General features: G+C 41.9%; 1 protein-coding gene across 1 annotated transcript in view; it reads right to left on the reverse strand.

The window, feature by feature from the left end:
* Window positions 1-4,448: 4,448 nt before the first annotated feature.
* Window positions 4,449-22,904, reverse strand: part of ZBTB34 (zinc finger and BTB domain containing 34) — a 30,346-nt gene continuing 11,890 nt past the window's right edge. Inside the window, exon 2 of the mRNA XM_082263659.1 lies at window positions 4,449-5,969. Within this exon, the coding sequence (XP_082119785.1) occupies window positions 4,480-5,949 (1,470 nt within the window). The 5' untranslated portion in view covers window positions 5,950-5,969 and the 3' untranslated portion in view covers window positions 4,449-4,479. The remainder of the gene's footprint in view (window positions 5,970-22,904) is intronic.

Here is a 22,904-nt window from a genome sequence, read left to right on the forward strand (position 1 = left end):
GAAAAAACTTAAGAAATTACTTTAACTCCATAAAAGTTTGACAGCAACAGATTCTCTGGAAATTGCCCAATGACAACATACATGAAGATTTTTGATTATGTGATTATAAAGAAAAAAACAAAACCGAATGATAATCAGTGGGGGGGTGCACTGTTGAGTAAAGAGATGGGACAGACTGACGAGATAGGAAAAAACTGCCTTTGTCAACACTGCTAAATACGCATCATTGCAACTTATATGCAGTAAAGGGAAGGGGGAAAGTGTGTTTCTCTAAAGACTCAAGTGTTTTGTCAAAGGTTGCCTTCAAAGAAGCATTAATGTACAGTAAAGACTAAGCACTAAAAAAAAAAAAAAAAAAAAAAAAAAGACTCCCAACCACTGAAACTATCCCAAGGTTTTTAAAAATGAAACTCTGCAACACAAAATCCAGCATTTAGGCTAGATTCAGACAGGTGTCTCAATCTCCCTTGCCTCTGAAGCCCAAGCTGCACTCCAAAGGCTACTGACGTGACAATTCCTCATCGACTGTTATAACCCCATTTTTTTGCTGACAAATGTGCCACAAACGTGTGTGCGCAATCGTGGGGCATTTGCGACATTTCCCCACATTGACATGGGGGGTGTCAAGTCAACTTCGCTGTGGGTGTAAAGCGAAGCATCTTGGCTGCAGCATGTAAAACACCCCGTCTGCTGCTAACTGCAGCTTAAAGGGGGCCAGTTTACAGGTTGCAAAAACATGGCTCAACTGCACATTTTTGCTGCCCCTCAACTGCAAGTCTAAACAAGGCCTAAGACAGGAACATCTGAAGTAATGTTGGTTCATGCATTTGGCATCTGGGTGGTGGGGTGTGAAGAAAGGCTAAAGTGTTTCTGGAGAAAGAAATTCACAGCAGCTACTTCAATGAGACTGTAAAACTCCTAAGTAATAAAGTTCTAAACAGATTTGCACATTTTTTTCTTCTTCACACAAAAGAATGTTCTGATTATTAAACACTGTCAAAATATAGATATTTAAAAGCCTATACGTTATAGTATGCTCAATGCTACTTTGTCTAACAGATGCATTTAATAAAAATGTGCAATAACCCATAACAAATAGTCAAGATTTTAACTGGAATAAAAAAATGTATATATTTATATATATATATATATATATATATTTTTTTTTTTATTACAACTGTTCACTAGAGAATATTACAATGTATTGTATTCGTCCAAAATTCTCTCATTTAGAAAGATATATTGGCCAAATTAAAGCACATATGAGCTGAGTAGACTGTCAGAAATGTGGATAAATAAAATAAATAAAAGTCTTAATTGATCAATTGATTAAACAATTTTCAATCAATCAATCTCATCAAAAATATCACAGCTCATTGAACAATAAACTTCAAATAATAATCAAACGGAAACTTTACAATTGGATTGTAACGTGTAGGTTTCTTAAAAAAAAAAAAAAAAAAAAAAAAAAGTTAGTGAATAAAAGAGTAGTAGTGAGAAATCTGCCTGTCCTTCCTCACTGGGATCTAGTGTAGTCATTCCCCCTGGCTCTCCTGGGAAATCCTCAGGACAGGTGTGTAAATGTCCTGAGGATTTCCATTGACAGTGACAGGGAACAATGGGAGAGCAACAACAGAAGAATCTTGGCCTGGTGCATAGGTTTGTTATTATTGCTCTACAAGCAGGGGTATCAAACTGGCAGCCAGCTGTTGCAAAACCACAAGTCCCATTGGTGGTTTATCCCCATCCGGGGGAATTGATCTGCTGGTTTGTGAGCCTGCTTCTCTGATGATTCCTGCATGAGGGACCTTTTACATTTCGGATTGGGCCATATTTCTCTGGCTTTTTGTCTCTAACTGGTTACCGCCTTTGGCCCCTGTTTTCATTAAGATATGCACCTTGCCTATCCTGTCTACAGTGACATCAGTTACCAGACTCACTCCAGCAGAACACCCCCCCCCCCGTGTTGTTTTATGATCTGTTTACCTCTCCTTTGTCCAATATATTGGTTATTGTGATCAAACACTCGCCTCTACAGGGAATCTGTATACCAGTAGCTCCGGAAGAAGCTTGATTTTTTTTTTTTTTTTTAAGCGAAACATGTAAGGCATCTGGCTACATGACCCTTCCCTCACGTTTAGAGCTGCACCAACCACACTCTAGAGGACGTTTAACGTCATTTCTGGCATCGTCTTCGAGTCATGTAGGATGTAATGTATAGTATCCCTACACCACCACATTTCATGGGTTATGCAATTATTTGTAAACCATTTTGTATGTATATGCCTTATTGTTAAGGTACATTTCGTTGTTTCCTGTGTATCCTATGTATGTTTAGCAACCATTCCCCTGTATTAGGGTTTTTTTTCCCCTGGTTTTATGTCAATCAATAAAAAAGTTTTTTACTCTATTCTATCTGTGCCTATAAAGTCCATTTAATTCTTTCCAAATGCACAAGTCCCATTATGCCTCTGCCTATGGGATTCATGCTTGCAACTGTCAGCCTTGCAATGCCTCATGAGAATTGTAGTTCTGCAACGGCTGGAGGGCCACCAGTTTGAGACCCCTGCTCTACAGTCTTCCCCTACAACTGCCCAATTATCTCAAGCAATGCCTGAAATGTTGCATCACTTGAAGACACTGGAGTTGCTAAAGAAAGTCAGTTGATTGCTAAACATGGGCTAATACATAGCCTTCCAATGTGACCAATTTATAGGACAGACATTTCTTCTGAACTTTTTTCAACCTTTTTTTAAATAAAATCAACTTTAACTTTTTTTAAACATTGAATGTATGTCAGGGCAAACTAAAAAACAAACAAAAAAAGATATATGTAGTACATCTCTGCTATGCAATGCAAAATTGCCACACTAAAAAACTCAAAATAAAAAACTTACAAGTATGGAAAAAAAAAATTGTATTAACTTTTTTCTTGATAGTGTTGTCTGTTGGGGAAGATAGTGAGGCAGCCATCTTGGGCAGGCTCAGTAAAATAGTATAATAGGGTAAATTTTACACAGGAGCCAATTACCCTACCAGTAATGCTAAACACCGTTACATGCACAACCAATGTGTGCAATCACAAGACATGGCATAAAATAGATTTGAACAGAAAGGCCAAAAGTATTCCAAGTCAACTTATTTTTTTCTGGGGAAATCAGACAGTTTGCAAGGTCTGCTTAACTAAAAGTTCACAATATGTATTGGTCTTAAGACATAAGATTTCAAGTAAATAAATAGTATTATTCAATAGCAACTGAAATCTGACTTTCCTGATAATTTGTCACAAAGCCAATAACAGCCTCCTGTCACTAACAAACTTCTGTTCCACTAAATTTAATTTATCTGGCATGAAAAAAAAAAAAAATAAAAGTGACAGTGTTCGAATTTTACACTGTTTTAGTTATGCAAAAGGTCAAAAACAGAATTAACTGAAGCTGTTAACTCACAACAGAAAAGTAACCAGTGACAGTTTGCCTACGCTGTGAATGAACTAAAAATGGATAATCATATAAATGATAAATGGATAAACTAGAACATATACTTGTTCTTTTGAAGCAGCGTGTAGACCTACATGTGTGTGTGTGTGTATACACATATAATATACATATATACACACACACACGCGCAGTATGGGCATGTTCATATAGAAAGAGTGCTGGGGCAGCTTTTGTCATAAGTATCTTCCAAATAGGTGATGAAGGAAAAGTTTGGCAGCACTTAAAACTACCTACAACTTCCTATATAAAACCCTCCATTCGATAGGGCATGCTGAGTCATTTAACTCCTTCCCTGTTGCCGGGCTGGTGGTTGCCTGCAGATGATCCAAATAAAATGTACTGATATTTTTAGCCAAGAAAGCAAGTTATAAATTGATGTTTTCCAACCTTACAACCAAATCCAATCATAAATCAACAGCCAACAAACTCAAGGTCATGGCCTAGCCAAACCACAAATGTCCAGCAAATAATGCAAAAGCGTATAAATTGGCTGAACTAAACTTACAGCAGATTCCCGTAACTGCACTGTTCCTATTAGTCAAGGCCACTGCTCTACTTATAACATTACTGCCTTAGCTATTCATACATCATTGAGATATACATCATTGAGATATATAGAATCTCATATAAACACTTTTGTTAGATAAAACTGTTTCATTCACCAAAAAATTAAAAACAAAATCTCACTTTTTCACCTCTAAATATACGCTTCTTTAGGAGTGCAATGGTACCCTGTCTCCTTAAAAAAGCAAAATGGACAAAGTATATATTAAAAAAAATTTCCAAAGTAAAACAAAGTACATTTAGTGTATCACCCAGTTACCTTAAAATGTCTTTGAATAATCAAGAAGCATTCTCAAAGAACAAAAGGATTAAGAGTAGCTTTCTCCGTAGTAAAGAGATTACCAAATAAGCAATAATAAAAATAGGCATTAATCAACATAATGTGTGCTTTTTACAGTGCCCTGGCATGTCTGACTTAGTCAGGTGTAGTAGTGACGGTATGAATTTCAATATTGGAGTCCATGGGCACATCTGAAACATTGGTATCATTTTGGTCTACAAATCCCTCCGTTCTTTCTGGCGATTCCATCCGGCTCCTCACCTCGGCAACACCAGGATGATTTTTCCGCAAATGTTGATTCAGTGTGCCCTGAAACGGGAAGCACTTGCCACACACCTCACATCGAAAAGGCTTGTCGTCAGTGTGCCCTCGTATGTGGTATTCCAGCTGGTCTTTGCGAGTGTATTTCTTCCCACAAAATCTGCACACAAACGGCGTGATTCCCATGTGGAGCCGCATATGTCGGTCAAGACTACCTTTCTGGTTGAATGTCTTGCCACAGTATATGCAGATAAGTCTTTCGCTGTACGGATGCCAATAGCCTCTGGAGGCCCTCTCTTGGGGGCTGCTCTCATAAGTTGGTGTGCTTAGAACAGTCTCACTTTCAGGGCTTTGGATCACATTATGAACTTCACTGGTTAAATTAGATGCTCGTTTAGAGCGTCCCCGGCCTCCCCGATAACAACTAAGCATGGACCTGGAAGGGCTTGAGTTGCTGATGCTCTTATAGGGCTCAGACAAATTGGTTGTGTGGGAAGCAGCTTGAGAATAAGAGTATGCGTGTTGCAATACAGACCCGTAGGAACCTACATTCAGCATAGTTACTTGCTCGCCATCAACCAGTTCTGTATGGTAGCCATCATCCCCCAAAGAAGAGCTATCGGAGCAGCTTGGCCGGTCAGACTTTTCCGCTTTGACTTTGACTTCTGAGATTTGGTTCTCCTGCACCGTGTCACCATGATCCTGATCGCCTTCTATCTGAATTTCATGCTCTGAAATGCTACCACTGCTGCCTCTGTCTGACTGACCCTCTTCTTGGGGGCGGCTTTTTAAACTTTTGCTGGCTACCCCATCTATTTTTAAATCATTGCCTACAATCGATGGTCGCCCTTGCCCAACGTATGATGGAGAGATCTCCAATGGATTAGCAAAGTAGCTATCATCTTTGACTCCATTGTGGTTACTCTGGTTGTCCTCCCCACCCACACCCACTACGCTAATTTTTGAGTGGATGCTCTCCAAGATCTGAGTGCACTTGTCGATGACGCTCTGCATTTGAAGGAAGCTAGCTGCAGTTAGGAAGCTCACAACATCCTTCAGCTGTACAGACATTCTTCCAGTGTAGCAGAATGACAGTAACTGTTCAAATACATTAGGGTTCTTGATAACAGATATTGATAAGCCACTCATGGTGCTCAGTGCTGAATGATCACGAAAGTAAGGGGAGCTGGCAGCGAGGACTGCCTTATGTGCGCGGAACGGCTGGCCCTGAATGTGAACAATGATGTCACATAGCTTTCCTTGCAAACGCAACTCATTTAGCTGGCTCAGAACTGTGCTGCTGTACTCTGGCACTTCAAACTGGATGAAACTGTTGCTGTCCATCTTGTCTTCTGCACAAGTTTCTGAAATGAAAACAAAAGTAATCAAAATCATTGTTTGAGAGTGCAGTTTCTGAAACGAAGGGCTGAAACAGTGTAATAATCATTTGGTATGCCAGCCTGGGCTACACCACCAGAGTCTGGCTAACAAGAGTCCAGAAGCCTTTAAACTTTGATCTGTGTACCCCCCCCCCCCCCCATTACCATGTAAAAGGTATTTAATCCTAGACTATTGTAGATTCAATGACCAAGAAAGAATGTCCCCTCAGGGAAAGCAACAATCTACAAATAACTTTCTTTCTTTCCAATGATTATGTCCACCAAACTTTACTATGGTCCTGGTATGTTCACAGCATTGGAGGCGCGGCAGGTCTGTCCCTTCCATAACATCGCTGCACACTGCCTTATTCACATGAGACAAAGCATGGCCGCTCTGGACAAAGGGCGGGACTTTTCAAGTTAAGAAGCAGGTGGTTGGTTGCCAAGCAGTGGGGAGGTCCCAGCAATCAATCACCCACCTTTAAAGTGAAAAGTCCCACTTTTATCCAGGGCTGCAGTGTCTCTCTTGTGCTTCCTTCCTCGGTTATCAGCATGTCTCACTTCTGATTTTTCCCGACGTGAAAAATTAATGATGGGGAGGAGAGCTCCGCACTCAGCTCGTCTATTCAAAGCACAGCTCTGTATGCTTCCTTCATTCCTGTGCCATGTGTGAAGGGGGAAATGTCCCTTTCCTCCAGTCAGCTCTCACACAATATACAAGAGCTCTAACTGCAGCTCTCCGCCCCCTCCTCTAGGATACTGACAAATAAAGAAGCATTTTTTCACAATTCTTCACTATCGAAGGGATGCATAGAAGACTGCAAAAAGGTAAAACTACTAACTGCTTGTATGAAAAAGTATCTGGTTCTCTTGTAAGTGCTTCCGTGCTACCTGGAGGTTTCTGCCTGTCCCTCTTCTTTCCTAATAAAAACTGATCACACTAGGCAGGAGAGCACAGCCTGGTCAGTTCTGTAGCTATGCTGGAAACTCAGCCAGCTCTGCTCCAATGACCAGACTTGTGCTAACACGCTCTCCCTGCACAACCATTCACTGGGAAGATTAGCATGCTCCTGTTTCTCCTCCTCCAACTCCGAGTCTTAATACAGCTGAGAACTGAGGGTATGTGATCACACATACAAAAGAGAAAAAAAAAAAAAAGAAAAAACGTTTAACACACACAATTAGCCGCTGGATTGCTTTTACGGGTGACGAGATGGGGTCTTCCACTTCCCGGGCTCTCCTGTGCCACTGGGAGCCCAGGACTGCAGCCGGTGGAGACAACAGAGAGGATCGAGGACCAGAATATGTCTTCAATCAGCTGAATGGTCTAGGAAAGCAGAAGCGACGAGTATTTTGTCACTTCCAAACTGTCACAGCCCATTCTATCAGAAGGGATGCGGTGTATTTCTTGTGATAGCATAAAATGTGATTTAAAAAAAAAAAAAAAAAATAAGCTCTGCCCAGCATGCAAAGGCAAACGGATATGCAGGTCGTGCACGCATATTAGAGCTGCACAATTAATCGTTTTAGGATCGCGATCTCGATTCACCCCCCTTTTCTTTACACAAAGCGCCACAACCTACCTCACTTCAATGTTATGGTTGGTACAGGCCAGGGCACACAGAAAATAAATGTGGTCTGGGTGCCATTGCGTTATGCCTGCAGTGCACCATTTACGAACCGCCCACCGTGTATTTACGTCGGAATTTTGACATTAAATACCGGGGTTATGGCAGTAGATAGCTGCAATAACCCCGGTATTTTTTTTTTAAACGGCGGACGGTCTGCTTTAACATAAGTGTGGTCCCAGCAGTGGATTTTGAGAATAGTGAGAGAATCGTGATCTTCATTCTAAGCCAAAAAAATCTTGATTCTCATTTTTGCCAGAATCATGCAGCTCTAACGCATATGTTAACAGTCTTCGTGCCACACATGTGGGATTACATAGTAAATCTGGTTGAAAAGAAAACACAAGCCCACCCAGTTCAACCAACATTGAAGGAGGGGAAAAAAAAAAAAAAAAACACAAACACACACAAATCAAAAACCTCTATATACACCATCCTATACCCAGAAACATCAACATTTTTGTGAACAAGGAAAGTCAAACTAGTCAATCTGGATGTGTGTCCATTAAGGCAAAAATAACTTATGTACAGTAGCTCACAAAATTGAGTACATCCCTCACATTTTTGTAAATATATTCTATTTTTTCACATGACACTGAAGAAACGACACTCTGCTACAATGCAAAGTAGTGAGTGTACAGCTTGTATAACGTGTAAATTTTTTGTCCCCTCAAAACAGAGCCATTAATGTATAAACCGCTGGCAACAACATTGAGTACACCACCTAAGTGAAAATGTCCAAATTGGGCCCATTAGCCATTTTCCCTCCCCGGTGTCATGCGACTCGTTAGTGTTACAAGGTTTCAGTTGTGAATGGGGGAGTAGGTGCATTAAATTTGGTGTTATCGCTCTCATACTGATAACTGGAAGTTCAACATGGCACCTCATGGCAAAGAACTGAGGATCTGGAAAAAAAAAAAAAAAAGTGTTGCTTTACATAAAGATGGCCTAGACTAAAAGGAAGATTGCCAAGACCCTGAAACTAAGCTGCAGCATGGTGGCCAAGACCATACAGCGGTTTAACAGGACAGGTTCCAGTCAAAACAGGCCTCGCATTGGTCGACCAAAGTGGTTGAGTGCACGTGCTCACTGTCATATCTAGAGGTTGTCTTTGGGAAAGATGATGCACAAGAAAGCCTGCAAACAGTTTGGGGAAGACATGCAGACTAAGGACAAGGATTACCGGAACCATGTGGTCTGATGGGACCAAGACAAACTTATTTGGTTCAGATGGTGTCAAGCATGCGTGGCAGCAGCCAGGTGAGGAGTACAAAGACAAGTGTGTCGTGCCTACAGTCAAGCATGGTGGTGCAAGTATCACGGTCTAGGGTGCATTAGTGCTGCCGGCACTGGAGAGCTACAGTTCAATGAAGGAACCATGAATGCCAACATGTACTGTGACATACTGAGCAGAGCATGATCCCCTCCCTTCAAAGACTGGGCTGCAGGGTAATATTCCAACATGATAATGACCCCAAACACACCTCCAAGATGACCACTGTCTTGCTAAAGAAGCTGAGGGTAAAGGTGATGGACTGGTAAAGCATTTCTCCAGACCTAAACCCTATTGAGCATCCCCAAACGGAAGGTGGAGGAGCACTAAGTCTCCAACATCCACCAGCTCTGTGATGTCATGGAGGAGTGTAAGGCTGGCCATACACTATACAATTTTCTTGTTCAACTTTCCTTTAGATTTACCAAAACCATGTAATATAGGGTCAAATCTACAAACTTTCAATTTGTATGCAATCAGGCAGGCCCTTGTACTACATAGTTTAAGGTAAATTTAAAGGAAATTGAAGAAAATTGTATAGTGTATGGCCAGCCTAAGAGGAATCCCGTGGCAACCCGTGAAGCTCTGGTGAACTTCATGCCCAAGAGGGTTAAGGTAGTGCTAGAAAATAATGGTGGCCATACAATTGGACACTTTGGGCCCAATTTGGACATTTTCACTTAGGGGTGTACTCACTTTTGTTGCCAATGGTTTAGACATTAATGGCTGTGTGTTAAGTAATTTTGAGGGGACAGCAAATTAACACTGTTATACAAGCTATACACTCACTACTTTACATTGTAGCAAAGTGTTATTTCTTCAGTGTTGTCACATGAAAAGCTATAATAAAACATTTGTCACATGAAAAGCTATAATAAAAAAATTACAAAAATGTGAGGGGTGGGCTCACTTTTGTGAGATACTGTATAAAAAAAAAAAAATCTCCAGTCCTGATGTAGGCTGGGTTCACACTGCCACAAGAAGCTGCTCAATGCATCCCTTTTCACTGTTTCAGGTCCGTTTTAAGTCCAAATTTTGGCTGAATTCAGACCTGAAACAGACCAGAAGATGCCCAGGACTCCTGTGCAATTCGCTCCGGAGATATGTGAACCGGCTCTATAGAGAGCCAGTCAATCTCCTGACATGCAAAGAAACCCACATCCAATTCGCAATAGTGTGAACCCAGCCTAAATGTTTGTTCAATTATGCAAAATATGAAGAGGACTTACTAAAATTACAGAGGAGCTCCAGGCTCCCCCCAAAAAAATGTAAAGTTAGCAGCTACAAAAACACTGTAGCTGCTGACTTTCATTGTAAGGACACTAACCTGTCCAGGGATCCAGTGATGTCTTGCCTTGTGGCTTCACATCTGGCTTCCTACTGTGCACGTGCGAGCTGCATCTTGTAAATGGTCCCAGAAGACTGCGGGGGAAGGAGAGGAGGCCTGAACTTTCGGCTCAAATCGCTGCAGCAATTTCAGCCAAAAGTGGGAGTGGGTACCTGTCAAAACCAGGTTCCCCCTCCCCCTATGAAAAAGTGGCAAATGTGGCAGTGGAGGGGGAAGTGTGTGTGTAGCTCTGCTTTAACCACCTCCATACCGGCCATTTCTGGCACTCCGCTCCTACATGTAAAAATTATTTTTTGCTAGAAAATGACTCTTAACCCCCAAACATTATATATATATATATATATATATATATATATATATATATATATATATATATATATATATATATATATATATACACATATATACACACACATATATACATACCCACACATACATCTCTATATACATCTCATATATATATATATATATATATACACATACACACACACACACACTAGTGCTGCAACGACGTAATCGATTACGTCGACTACAGAATTACGTCGACGTGCGTGAAAGGCGTTGACGCGTCACACGTGACGTCACACACCCCCTGCTTGTGCCGGCTGTTCTCCTCCTCCCCCTCCTCGGAGTGCACAAGACATGAAAAGATCGGGAAAGATTGAGGCATGAAAAAAGACTGGGAGGTAAAGTAATCACAGCTATGTCGGGGTCAGTGTTTGCTGCAACCCCTGCTGTGAGAAAATCCACAAAGTACGCCATGCTGCTGCTGATGGCAGAGAGCAGTTTCCAGCAGAAATAACAGCTCGCCGCAGCTTAGAGATAGATTCATACAATACTGTGCAGGCTGATGGACCTGTCTGTAGGTTCAACTGAGAAAGGTTTTTCTTATTTCTTAGTTTGTTATAACATTTTGTAAATAAGGAATTCATCTTTCTCCTTCACTGATGGGCACCGATAGGCTTTACCCCGCTCTCATCTAATAAAGTATATGCACACTATAGAGCTTTACCCTGCTCTCCTCTCATATAATAAAGTACACTATAGATCAGTGCCAGCAGCTTTGCTTGTATGCCATTTCACTCATCTTTAGCGCAGAAATTTTTCCCTTTTTACATTTTATTTTTGCCACTTCATTTTTGTATACTGTAAAAACTTCAACTACATTGAAGTATTTTTTGGAAAAAAATTTAACAAAAGTTGAATTATACTAGAAGTTGTACGTATAATTTTTTGTAAAGTTATTCAAAGGATTAATTAGCTAATCAAAAAAAGAACACTCATTTAGAGCCCATTCACACTAGCGTGACTTGTGAGGCGACTTGTGTGCCCTCAAGTCGCCCCAAGTCGCTTGACATAACAAAAGCAATATTAATCAATGAGTGCCGTCTTATTTGGCACTACTGAAGTCGCTGCAACTTCAGAAAAGGGTCCTTTACTACTTTGAGGCGACCCGTGATTCGACTCCATAAAAATGGTCCTGAACAAAAAAAAAAAAAAAAAAAACATTTTTCTTATAATTTTTATTAGCACATGAATAGGTCTTCTCTCCACCTGGCCGTTTTTCTTGCAGGCATTTATCGGGCATTTTTGGAGGCAGGCATGACTTTTTTTTGGATTTAGTGTCTGGGGGGTCTAAAAAGTGCCCCTGTGAAGTTTCAGCTCTGTAGCATGTCCAGAACCCACACTGAATCCACACTGCTGTATTAATAATTATAAGAAAAATGTTTTTTTTTTTCTGGTTCTGGACATGCTACAGAGATGAAACTTCACAGGTACACTTTAGACCCCCCAGACACTAAATCCAAAAAAGACATGCCTGCCTCCAGAGATGCCCAAAAAATGCCCGATAAATGCCAGCAATAAAAAATGCAAGGTGTAGAGAAGCCGCCACACTGCTGTATTAATAAGAAAAATGCTCTTTTTTTTCTGGTTCTGGACATGCTACAGAGATGAAACTTCACGGGGACATTTTTTAGACCCCCCAGACACTAAATCCAAAAAAAAAAAAAAGTCATGCCTGCCTCCAAAAATGCCCGATAAATGCCTGCTTGCAAGAAAAACGACCAGGTGGAGAGAAGACATTCATGTGCTAATAAAAATAAGAAAAATGCTTTTTTGCTGGTTCTGGACATGCTACAGTGATGAAACTTCCCAGGGACACTTTAGACCCCCCAGACACTATCCAAAAAACATCATATTCTGATTGGCCAAATACAAAGTCGTCTATCATATAAGTCGCGTAAAATAATTCACAAGTCGCGCTGAAGTCGCGCTAGAAGTCGCCCCTTATGAGGAGACTTTAGTGGTCGCGGCAGTGTGAACCGGCACTTAAGCAAAAAAAATAAAACAAAAATAATCGTTAGTTGCAGCCCTAACATATATATATATATATATATATATATATATATATATATATATATATATATATATATATATATATATATATATATATATATATATATTTTTTTTTTTAAACGGAGACCCTAGGGAATAAAATGGCGGTCATTGCGCAGAAATTATTTAAAATGTGAATTTTTTTGAGAAAAAAAAAAAAAAACGTAAGTTAGCCCAAGGAGGTCTTGGGCTAGAATTGTTGCTCTCGCAACATAAGCATGCATTTGCTTTCCCGGGGACGGAGGCACAATTTTTTTTTTTTTTTTTTTAATCACACTTATTCCTATTACAAGGAATGTAAACATCCCTTATAATAGGAATAGTGAATAATAGGCCCTCTTTATGGAGAGATCTGGGGTCAATTAGACCTCTCCTACAGGCTAGAAAGCCTGAAATAATAATAATAAAAAAAAACAAAACATGATCTCAGCTATACAGCAGAGATCGGCAGTATTAACAACTGCCAGGCTGGGCGTGACGTCATTACAGCGCGCCCGGGCCTCCGAGAGTCACAGACTGCCAGGGACCATCTGGTCTCGGCAGACTATGGTGTACTTCCGTCGCTGGCGGATTCCATCTCCCAGATAACCAGGGCAAGGCAGTAGAAGCACCGGAAAGGCGGCAGCGGGAGGGGGGGGGGGGGATGTCCCCATCCTGCTGCCTGTTAGAACAATCAAGCGGATTGACAGCCGCTATGATTGTTCTTATGGTGCAGGGAATTGCCGGCGGAAAAAAATATCATCTGAATGACGCCTGCAGCTGCAGGCATTATTCAGATATCCCCCACTTAAAGCCCTGGATGTCATACGATGTCCAGCGGTAAGGAAGTGGTTAAAGACACCTGTCTTTCAGAAAATAAAATGGACATGAAAATACTTGCTTTAGCAAATAGCAACAGAGTGATGGATAATCATTTATCTTTGCATTCCATTTAGAAAAACCATTATTGTACTCGAACATTGAAAAAATAAATATATTGGGTGTTAATGTTCTTTGTGTTGGAAATAATAAGACTCAACAGAGCAGCAAGACATTTAATGAAAATGTACAACAGTTTTTCCTGAACTAGGTTTTGCTGAAAATAAAAAACAGAAAAAAAAAAAAAAAAAAAAAGAATTGCCCTTGGGAATTATAACCAAGACAAGAGCTTAAAAATCAAATCCACCAACATGGGCAGGGAAAGTCAGGATTGAACAGAAAAGTAGGTTAACCTAGTGAAGAGGTGTGTTTTGCACATACCACTAAAATGAAATTGATATTCACTGGCAACACATTAAAATTCAGACATTCTCACTGCATTAATTCCTTTTTCATACACCAGAAAGGCATTTTTCATCTGTTCGGTATTGTTCAAAAGTAACTGGTTTCTTTAAATGCAATGGTCCATACACAAAGTACTGTACAGAATTGTGCCTCTTCACTCCATGAAGCCATCGAATATGTCTACCTTCCCAAAAAAAGTCCATAAGATGTCAAAATACATAGAGGTATAGCTGTTGTGCAAAACACCAACCTGAAAAAAACTGCATTGACTGTCTATGCATGACTAAAAGCTAAATGCAACCAATTCTTGCAATGATGCAATTTCCCTGTGTACCTATAATAAGCGAAGTGATGGATGCAGTGGTAAGTGAATGAATGATCACAGACAAGTTTTGGTTGTGTGACTTATGTAATAACAATCTACTGTGTTTTGAATTTTGGAGGCATCTGCTAATGTTTGCTCCTTTTATCATGGACAGATCAATATTTGCAGAAAATATTTAAGTAGAAGTCCACCTTAACACTAAAATCCCTGCATCTATGGACATTTACGATTTAACACTAACCTATCTAACCCTGTGAAAGAGAAATCAGTATACATACCTTTGTGGAAGCCGATCCCACGCTGAGCTGTCAGCCACGGCTTTACTGTGGAGGCGGGTGCAGAGGACACAGCTGACAATGGAAGCCCTATAGTAACTCTCTGGGTGACAACACTCCCCATTCATTTCTTTACAGGGCTAGATAGGTTAGTATTAGATCATGCAAATGCATAGATGCAGGGATTTTAGGGTGGACTTGTATTTCAAAGCTGAACTGTGAAAATGAAAACAAATTCTGGAATAAAAAAAATTATATTATATATATATATATATATATATATATATATATATATATATATATATATATATATATACATACATACACACACACACACACATACACACACACACACAATCTCACAAAAGTGAGTAGTACACCCCTCACATTTTTGTAAATATTGTATTATACAAGTTGTACACTCACTTACATTGTAGCAGTGTAAATTTGCTGTCGCCTCAAAATAACTCAACACACAGCCATTAATGTCTAAACCGCAGGCAACAAAAGTGAGTACATCCTTAAGTGAAAAAGTCCAAATTGGGCCCAATTGGCAATTTTTTCTCCCCGGTGTCATGTGACTCGTTAAGTGTGACAAGGTCTCAGGTGTGAATGGGGAACAGGTATGTTAAATTTGGTGTTATCGCACTCACTCATACTGGTCACTGGAAGTTCAACATGGCACCTGATGGCAAAGAACTCTGAGGATCTGAAAAAAAGAATTGTTGCTCTACATAAAGATGGTCTTGGCTATAAGAATATTTACAAGACCCCGAAACCGAGCTGCAGCACGGTGGCCAAGACCATACAGCGGTTTAACAGGACAAGTTCCACTAAGCACAGGCCTCGCTATGGTTGACCAAAGGGGTTGAGTGCACATGCTCAGCGTCATATCCAGGGGCTGTCTTTGGGAAATAGACATGAGTGCTGCCAGCATTGCTGCAGAGGTTGAAGGGGTGGGGGGTCAGCCTGTCAGTGCTCAGACTATACGCCGCACACTGCATCAAATTGGTCTGCATGGCTGTCGTCCCAGAAGGAAGCCTCTTCTAAAGATGATGCACAAGAAAGCCCACAAACAGTTTGCTGAAGACAAGCAGACTAAGGACATGGATTCCTGGAACTATGTCCTGTGGTCTGATGATACCAAGATAAACTTATTTGGTTCAAATGGTGTAAAGCATGTGTGGCGGCAACCAGGTGAGGAGTACAAAGACAAGTGTGTCTTGCTTACAGTCAAGCATGATGGTGGGAGTGTCATGGTCTGGGGCTGGATGAGTGTTGCTGGCACTGGGGAGCTACAGTTTATTGAGGGAACCATGAATGCAAACATGTACTGTGACATGAACGTAAAATGAACATAAGGAACACAGTGTTCAAAAATAAAATGTTCAAAAATAGAAAAAGGTGGGACTTTGTATGGAGGTGTGAACATATTATTTCTGAACACTATGTGTTCCTTATGTTCATTTTATGTTCATGATTAATAGGGATGGAGACTCTATGGCACGAGTCTCATTTAAAGTCCCATCTCCCTCATCTTTCCCCTTTTTTCCGCTCCCCCTTCCCTCCCCATTTTTCCCCATTCCCATCAACATATGTACTGTGACATACTGAAAGCAGAGTTCCACCCAAAAGTGGAACTTCCACTTTAGGTAGTCATAGCCCCCTGACATGCCACATTTGACATGTCATTTTTTTTTCGGGGGGGGGGGGCAGGTAACTAGTTTTGACAGGTACCCGCTCCCACTTCCGAATGGAGTGCCGCGGCGCCCTCAGTGGAAGTTCTACTCCCCCCCTCCCTCCCTGCAATCTTCTGGGACATGTCAGAGGTCCCAGAAGATTGCTGGCCAATGAAGATGCGTAGCGCAACTTGTGCATGCGCAGTGCGTACCCAGCTGTGAAACCGCAAGCTGTCACAGCCGGGTGCCCACACCAGTGATGCCAGCGCTGCCGAGACCAGAGGGAGAGGATCGAGGCTTCGGGCAGCCGCATTGATGGACCATGGGACAGGTGAGTGTGTGTTTATTAGAAGTCAGCAGCAACACTTTTTGTAGCTGCTGACTTTTTAATAAACACAGAAAAGGCTGGAACTCCGCTTTAAGCAGAGCATGATCCACTCCCTTCGGAGACTCAACCACAGGGCAGTATTCCAACATAATAACGACCCCAAACACACCTCCAAGATGACCGCTGCCTTGCTAAAGAAGCTGGCGGTAAAGGTGATGGACTGGCCAAGCATGTCTCCAGATCTAAACCCTATTGAGCATCGGTAGGGGAATCCTCAAAACGGTAGGTGGAGGAGCGCAAGGTCTCTAACATCAACCAGCTCCGTGATGTCGTCATGGAGGAGTGGAAGAGGACTCCAGTGGCAACCTGTGAAGCTCTGGTAAACTCCATGTCCAAAAGGGTTATGGATAAATAATATAGATTTAGGGTGAGTCACTCCTCTTATGTCCAAGTCCAACACATGGAGATTGTATCAATAGTGGGCTTCCAATCATCCACCAATTAAAACATCAAAAACCGTGAGTACAATCTTCAATTTGCAATAAGGTTAAGTTGAACCACTTCAGATCCGGACTTCAGCTCCTGACCAGGCCATTTTTTGTGATACGGCAATTGCGCTGTCGTGCGACACTGTACCGTACCCAAATAAAGTAGAAGTAGTCTTTTTTTTTTTTTTACCACAAATAGAGCTTTCTTTTGGTGGTATTTGATCACCTCTGCGGTTTTTATTTTTGCGCTATAAACAAAAAAAGACCAACAATTTTGAAAAACATACTTTTCACTATAAAACACTTGCAATATAAAAATTTAAAAAAAATCCAATTTCTTCATCAATTTAGACCAATATGTATCCTGAAACATATTTTTGGTGAAAAAAAAAATCCCAATAATTATATTGATTAGGGCTGAAACAACTAATCGATTAATCGATTATAATCGTCAACTAATCGATTATGAAAATAGTTGTCAACTATTATCGTAATCGATTAATCGTCAGCCGATTAGTTGTCCTTCATACAGAATGCATTATTTGTTTACATATCAGAAAATACAGTGCAACACACATACAGCTCAGTAAACCATCCATACATGTCAGCAGATGACAGAGAACTTGTGAATGTGTGAGGAGCAATGCCTCATGGGAAATGTAGTCCTGGGCAAGAGAAGGAACCAAGTGATTCTAAAGGCAGAGGATTTTTAACCTTGACACTCTGTACAGTACTATACTTTGCTGCTTCCTATAGGGGCACTTTGAAGGCAGAAGGGGCTGGAAGTGCCATGGGGGGGGGGGGGGGGGGGTCAGAAGAGGAGAATCAGTGCTGCTCTGTGAAAAATCATTACACAGAGAGGATAAGTATTACAAGATTGTTGTTAAAAAGAAAAGAATCCATCGTTTACAATCACTGTAAGGGCTCTGTGCTGGGAAGATCAGCATCTGAACCCAGAGAAGGTGGAGGCCGATAGACTAGAGGTGATATAAGGCATTACAATTACATTTAAAGTAAAAGTTTTAGTAATGTGCATTATACTGTATTTAAAATTATTATACCCATGAAAAAAAAAAAAAAAAGTCTCAGCTTTTAGTACTACTTTAATATATAAATGTTATTTTCCCCCCTCCACCCTTCATATACCTTCATGTCTGACTCCCAGTTAAAATATCCTGCATATCCGACTTCTGGGCATATTTTTTTTATATACATACACATGAAAAAAAAAAGCATGCTGCTGCTACTAGATGTCTTCTGCTTTCCATACATGTATTGGATTTTTGGACAAAAATATTTGCATCTATATTTGTTCAAGAATGATTTGTATATTTTTTAAATGGACGAGTGTTGTTTGAAAATTCCACTTGCTTTTAACAATAAATTTTAAAATGAATAAAACTTCTGAGCAAAAAACACATACACTATTTGAAGATTTGTTTGATCGAGAAGTTTTCTATTCTGCTCCTTCAAATTTTCCTGTCACTGTGGTTGACACCGGACACCAATATACACTAATGGTTAGAAAAATCAGATGAATGTTTTTAAAAATTTTCTAAAAAAAATTTAGTTTGTGTATTACCAGCATAAGTGACAGCAGGCACAGGGAGCTTGTATCAAACTACCTGCCTATTAATAAGGGAGTACCGTATATACTCGAGTATAAGCCGAGTTTTTCAGCACATTTTTTTGCGCTGAAAACGTCCCCCTCGGCTTATACTCGAGTCAAGGAAAAAAATGTCCTCTCCGACGGGTTTAAGGTTTAAAAATGGCGCCGCCCGTCGCATACATGTTACCGCGCACGCGCCGCCGCCGCTCGTGTAATTTCGGCTATTCCCGGCGCCGCTCGGGAGAGGCCGGGAATAGCCGAAAGTATACGAGCGGCGGTGGCGCGTGCGCAATGACGTGTCGGCCCCGGGCGGCGCCATTTTTAAAATGAAGGCGCCTCTGGAACAGGTAAGTGAAACAGCTTCACTACCTGCCATGGGCTGCGGGCACACTACGAGGGATGCAGTGCTGCGGGCATGGTCCACATGTACCATGCCCACAGCACTGCATCTCCTGTAGTATGCCCACAACCCCGGATCCTCTAGTACCATGCCAGTACCCTGCAATCTCCTGCACCATGCCAGTACCCTGCAATCTCCTGCACCATGCCAGTACCCTGCAATCTCCTGCACCATGCCAGTACCCTGCAATCTCCTGCACCATGCCAGTACCCTGCAATCTCCTGCACCATGCCAGTACCCTGCAATCTCCTGCACCATGCCAGTACCCTGCAATCTCCTGCACCATGCCAGTACCCTGCAATCTCCTGCACCATGCCAGTACCCTGCATTCTCCTGCACCATGCCAGTACCCTGCATTCTCCTGCACCATGCCAGTACCCTGCATTCTCCTGCACCATGCCAGTACCCTGCATTCTCCTGTACCATGCCAGTACCCTGCATTCTCCTGCACCATGCCAGTACCCTGCATTCTCCTGCACCATGCCAGTACCCTGCATTCTCCTGTACCATGCCAGTACCCTGCATTCTCCTGCACCATGCCCGCCGCCCTGCATTCTCACCCTAGGCTTATACTCGAGTCAATGATTTTTCCCATCTTTTTGTGGTAAAAGTAGGGGTCTCGGCTTATACTCGGGTCGGCTTATACTCGAGTATATACGGTATATCATTATTATATACAAATCCGGTCTGAAAATTTGCAAAACAGTGTTTTAGGTCTTTTAAAAATATTGATCTCGGAGTCTGATATGTACCACATTTAAACCTCTAATAATACATATATCTGTTTCAGAGTGGATTAAATATCCAACTATATAGCTGGATAGTTATATTTACCACTACATATAGATATTCAAGAATATTAACTAAATTATACACTTTTTTTTTTTTTTTTTTTAGGTTTTTATCCGATTAGTCGATTAATCGAAGCAATAATCGGCCAACTAATCGATTATGAAAATAATCGTTAGTTGCAGCCCTAATATTGATTGGTTTGCGCAAAAGTTATAGCATCTATAAAACTATGGGATAGATTTATGGAATTTTTTTTTACTAGTAATGGGGGCGATCAGCGATTTTTAGCAACTGGCATTGCAACGGACAAATTGACATGAAGTGACACTTCTTGGGGACCAGCGACACCAAGAAAGTGATCAGTGCTAAAAAAAGCACTGTCAGAATAAATGACACTGCCAGGAAAGGGGTTAACATCAGGGGCAATCAAAGGGTTAAATGTGCTCCAAGAGAGTGCTTTCTAACTGTGTGGGGAATGCCGTGACTGGAGGAAAACCGAGATTCGAGTTATGCATTTTCCTCCCTCACAGAACGGCAAGGCAGACCGCAGTGCTGCCTCTCCTGTGAACAAGCGTAGGTGGCGGGAAGCCATGGCAGCTACCGGAACTGCTGATTGGCTCCAGCTATGTCCAAATCACAATGGGAGTGCAGCTCCGGAAGCATGCGCTCCCCAGAGCCAATCACAGGAATCATGTAGTTACACGATTTTGTGCTTAAGGGGCGCTCTGCCGCACTAAAAGTTGGGCGGCCCTTAAGCGCTCAACATTATTGCAAATTGGGGATTGTAGCCTCATCTTCTGAGAATATTTTATACACACACACACTTTTTTTTTTTCTTATCTCATACATATTTTTACGGACATTGCTTTGTGCACTGGTGCAGTGTCATGTTGGAACAGGAAGGTGCCATCCCCAAACTGTTCCTACAAAGTTGGGAGCATGAAATTGTCCAAAATGTCTTGGTATGCCAATGCCTTAAGAGTTCCCTACACAGGAATGAAGGGGCCAAGCCCAAACCATGAAAAAAAAAAAAAAAACCCCACACCACAATTGCCCCTCCACCATACGATTTGGACCAGTTCACAAAATAAGGCCCTGTGTGTCTGTCTTATGAATGTATAGAGGAGGACTCAGGAGCGAGCACACCCCAAATGCCCTCTTAAGAGGCGGCTTGCTATAAGCCCACTGGTCAAGGAGGAGCCAGGCTCTGGCGGGGGAACCAAGAGGAGGATCTGGGTTTATCTGTTCAAAACCACTGCGCAGAGCAGGTAAGTATGACATGTGTAAAAAAAAAAAAAAAAAAAAGTCAAACCTTTAATACCACTTTAATCAGTTCTGCTCTGTGGACATATTATGTACCTCCAAAGAGTGAACTTTTATTTACAAGCTAGTGACTGCAGCAGGAGCCATCAGCGTGTGTGTTTTGTTTAGACGGTGACAAGCCCACCCCCCCCCCCCCCTCTCGTTTGTTCATTGATGGACACAGCTCCCGATTCTCTTTAATCATTGGGATGTCCCAAAGCAGTGTCAAACATGAGGGGAGGGAAACAGCAGAAAAAAATTCCCAAGGCTTACCATAGTCAACCAGGTAATATGGACCTCAACCATAAACAATTAAAGCTCACCTGAAAAAAACAATACACCCTCAAAGAGGACCAGGTCCTCTAAAAAGCAGCCGGCAAAAACCTTGCGGCCAAAAAGAAGCATCCGCAGATGCCAACACAACCACTTTACAAAAACTTTGTAAAATCGTGCACCGACGGCCGAGGTGGCCACTTTGCAAACCTGTGTCACTGAGGTTTGATGACAAAGCTCAGGAGACACTAAGCGCCCTAGTAGAGTGCTCCTAAACAGGGAAAGGAGGAACCTGACTTCTGATGCAATAGGCCTGAACTAAATCGCATTCAACTGGAAATGGTCGCAGAAGAAGCAGACAACCCTTTGTGAGGTCAGTTCATGAGCACAAATAGAGTCTGACTTCCTAACAGACTCTGTAGCCGCCAGGTACACCCTAATTGCCCCGACCGCATCCAAGGCAATTTCCTTCAGATGTTTAAGCCTGGGACACAGTGAAGGCAACACAATGTCTTCATTCAAAAGACAGTCAGACCACCTTAGGAAGGAATGACAGAGGAAAAGCACCACCTCCACATCCATGTGAATCACCATAAGGTGAATGACAGGATAACGCTGTCAGATCAGACACCCTGCATGCAGAGGTGATAGCCACCAAGGTGGTCAATTTTTGGGGCAGTGTAAACAGGGAAACCTCCACAATATTTTAGGTCACCGAGGGATCCAGGAAGTATCAGGGAGATGTCTCAGGGAAGACGTGTGTGGCCATTATCAGGAGTATAGTGTCAGTCGCAGGGAGCTCCTGGTCTGCACGCCTCTCTCCTCTCAGATCCCGGCCAGACCCCCCCCCCCCCCCAATATTTTCAAAGAGAAGCTTCAGTAGAGTAGTAAGCTGAAAACACATTAAGATTCCAGGGCAGCAACGGAGCCCAAACGGAAGGGACCAAATCCCTGAAGAGAAAAAAAGGTACGCACCAGGGAGTGCGTGGCCAAAGGTCTCTAGAAAAAAAGGCCGCCAAAACCTGGCCCTTGATGGCACGCAAGGCCAAATTCTGTTCAAGCCCTCATTGAAGGAAGGTTAAGATCCGAACCGCCGAGAAGGATCGAGGATGAACCCCAAGAGACTAAAGCCCAGTACACACGTACCGATTGTCGGGCCGCAAATATTCGGCCGCCGACCGATCGGCCGATTGTAGGCTTGTTAGTATGATTCTTCCGACAGCGCATTTTCGGCCGAACAGAATCTGTCGTGCAGGCATTAAAATTTTTATAGGCAAACACCAGAACGGCCGATTGTTCGCCAGTCAGTACAGATTTCGGCCGACAGACAGCAGATTAGCAAGACTGGGCATGCTCAGAAAAGAAAAAAGACAAGGAAAGTTAACCATCACATGACATCACTTCTGCAGTCGGCTGTCGGCCGACAAAATTCGTGTGCAGTCTTTTGCAGTTTTCAACAGACACGACAGCCCTGAACAAAAGACGGCCGATCGTTCGGCCGACGATCGGTACGTGTGTACGGGGCTTAACACCACAAAAC

The sequence above is a fragment of the Pelophylax lessonae genome, assembly GCF_965119305.1.
Source record: "Pelophylax lessonae genome assembly, chromosome: 7".
NCBI classification, from domain to species: domain Eukaryota; kingdom Metazoa; phylum Chordata; class Amphibia; order Anura; family Ranidae; genus Pelophylax; species Pelophylax lessonae.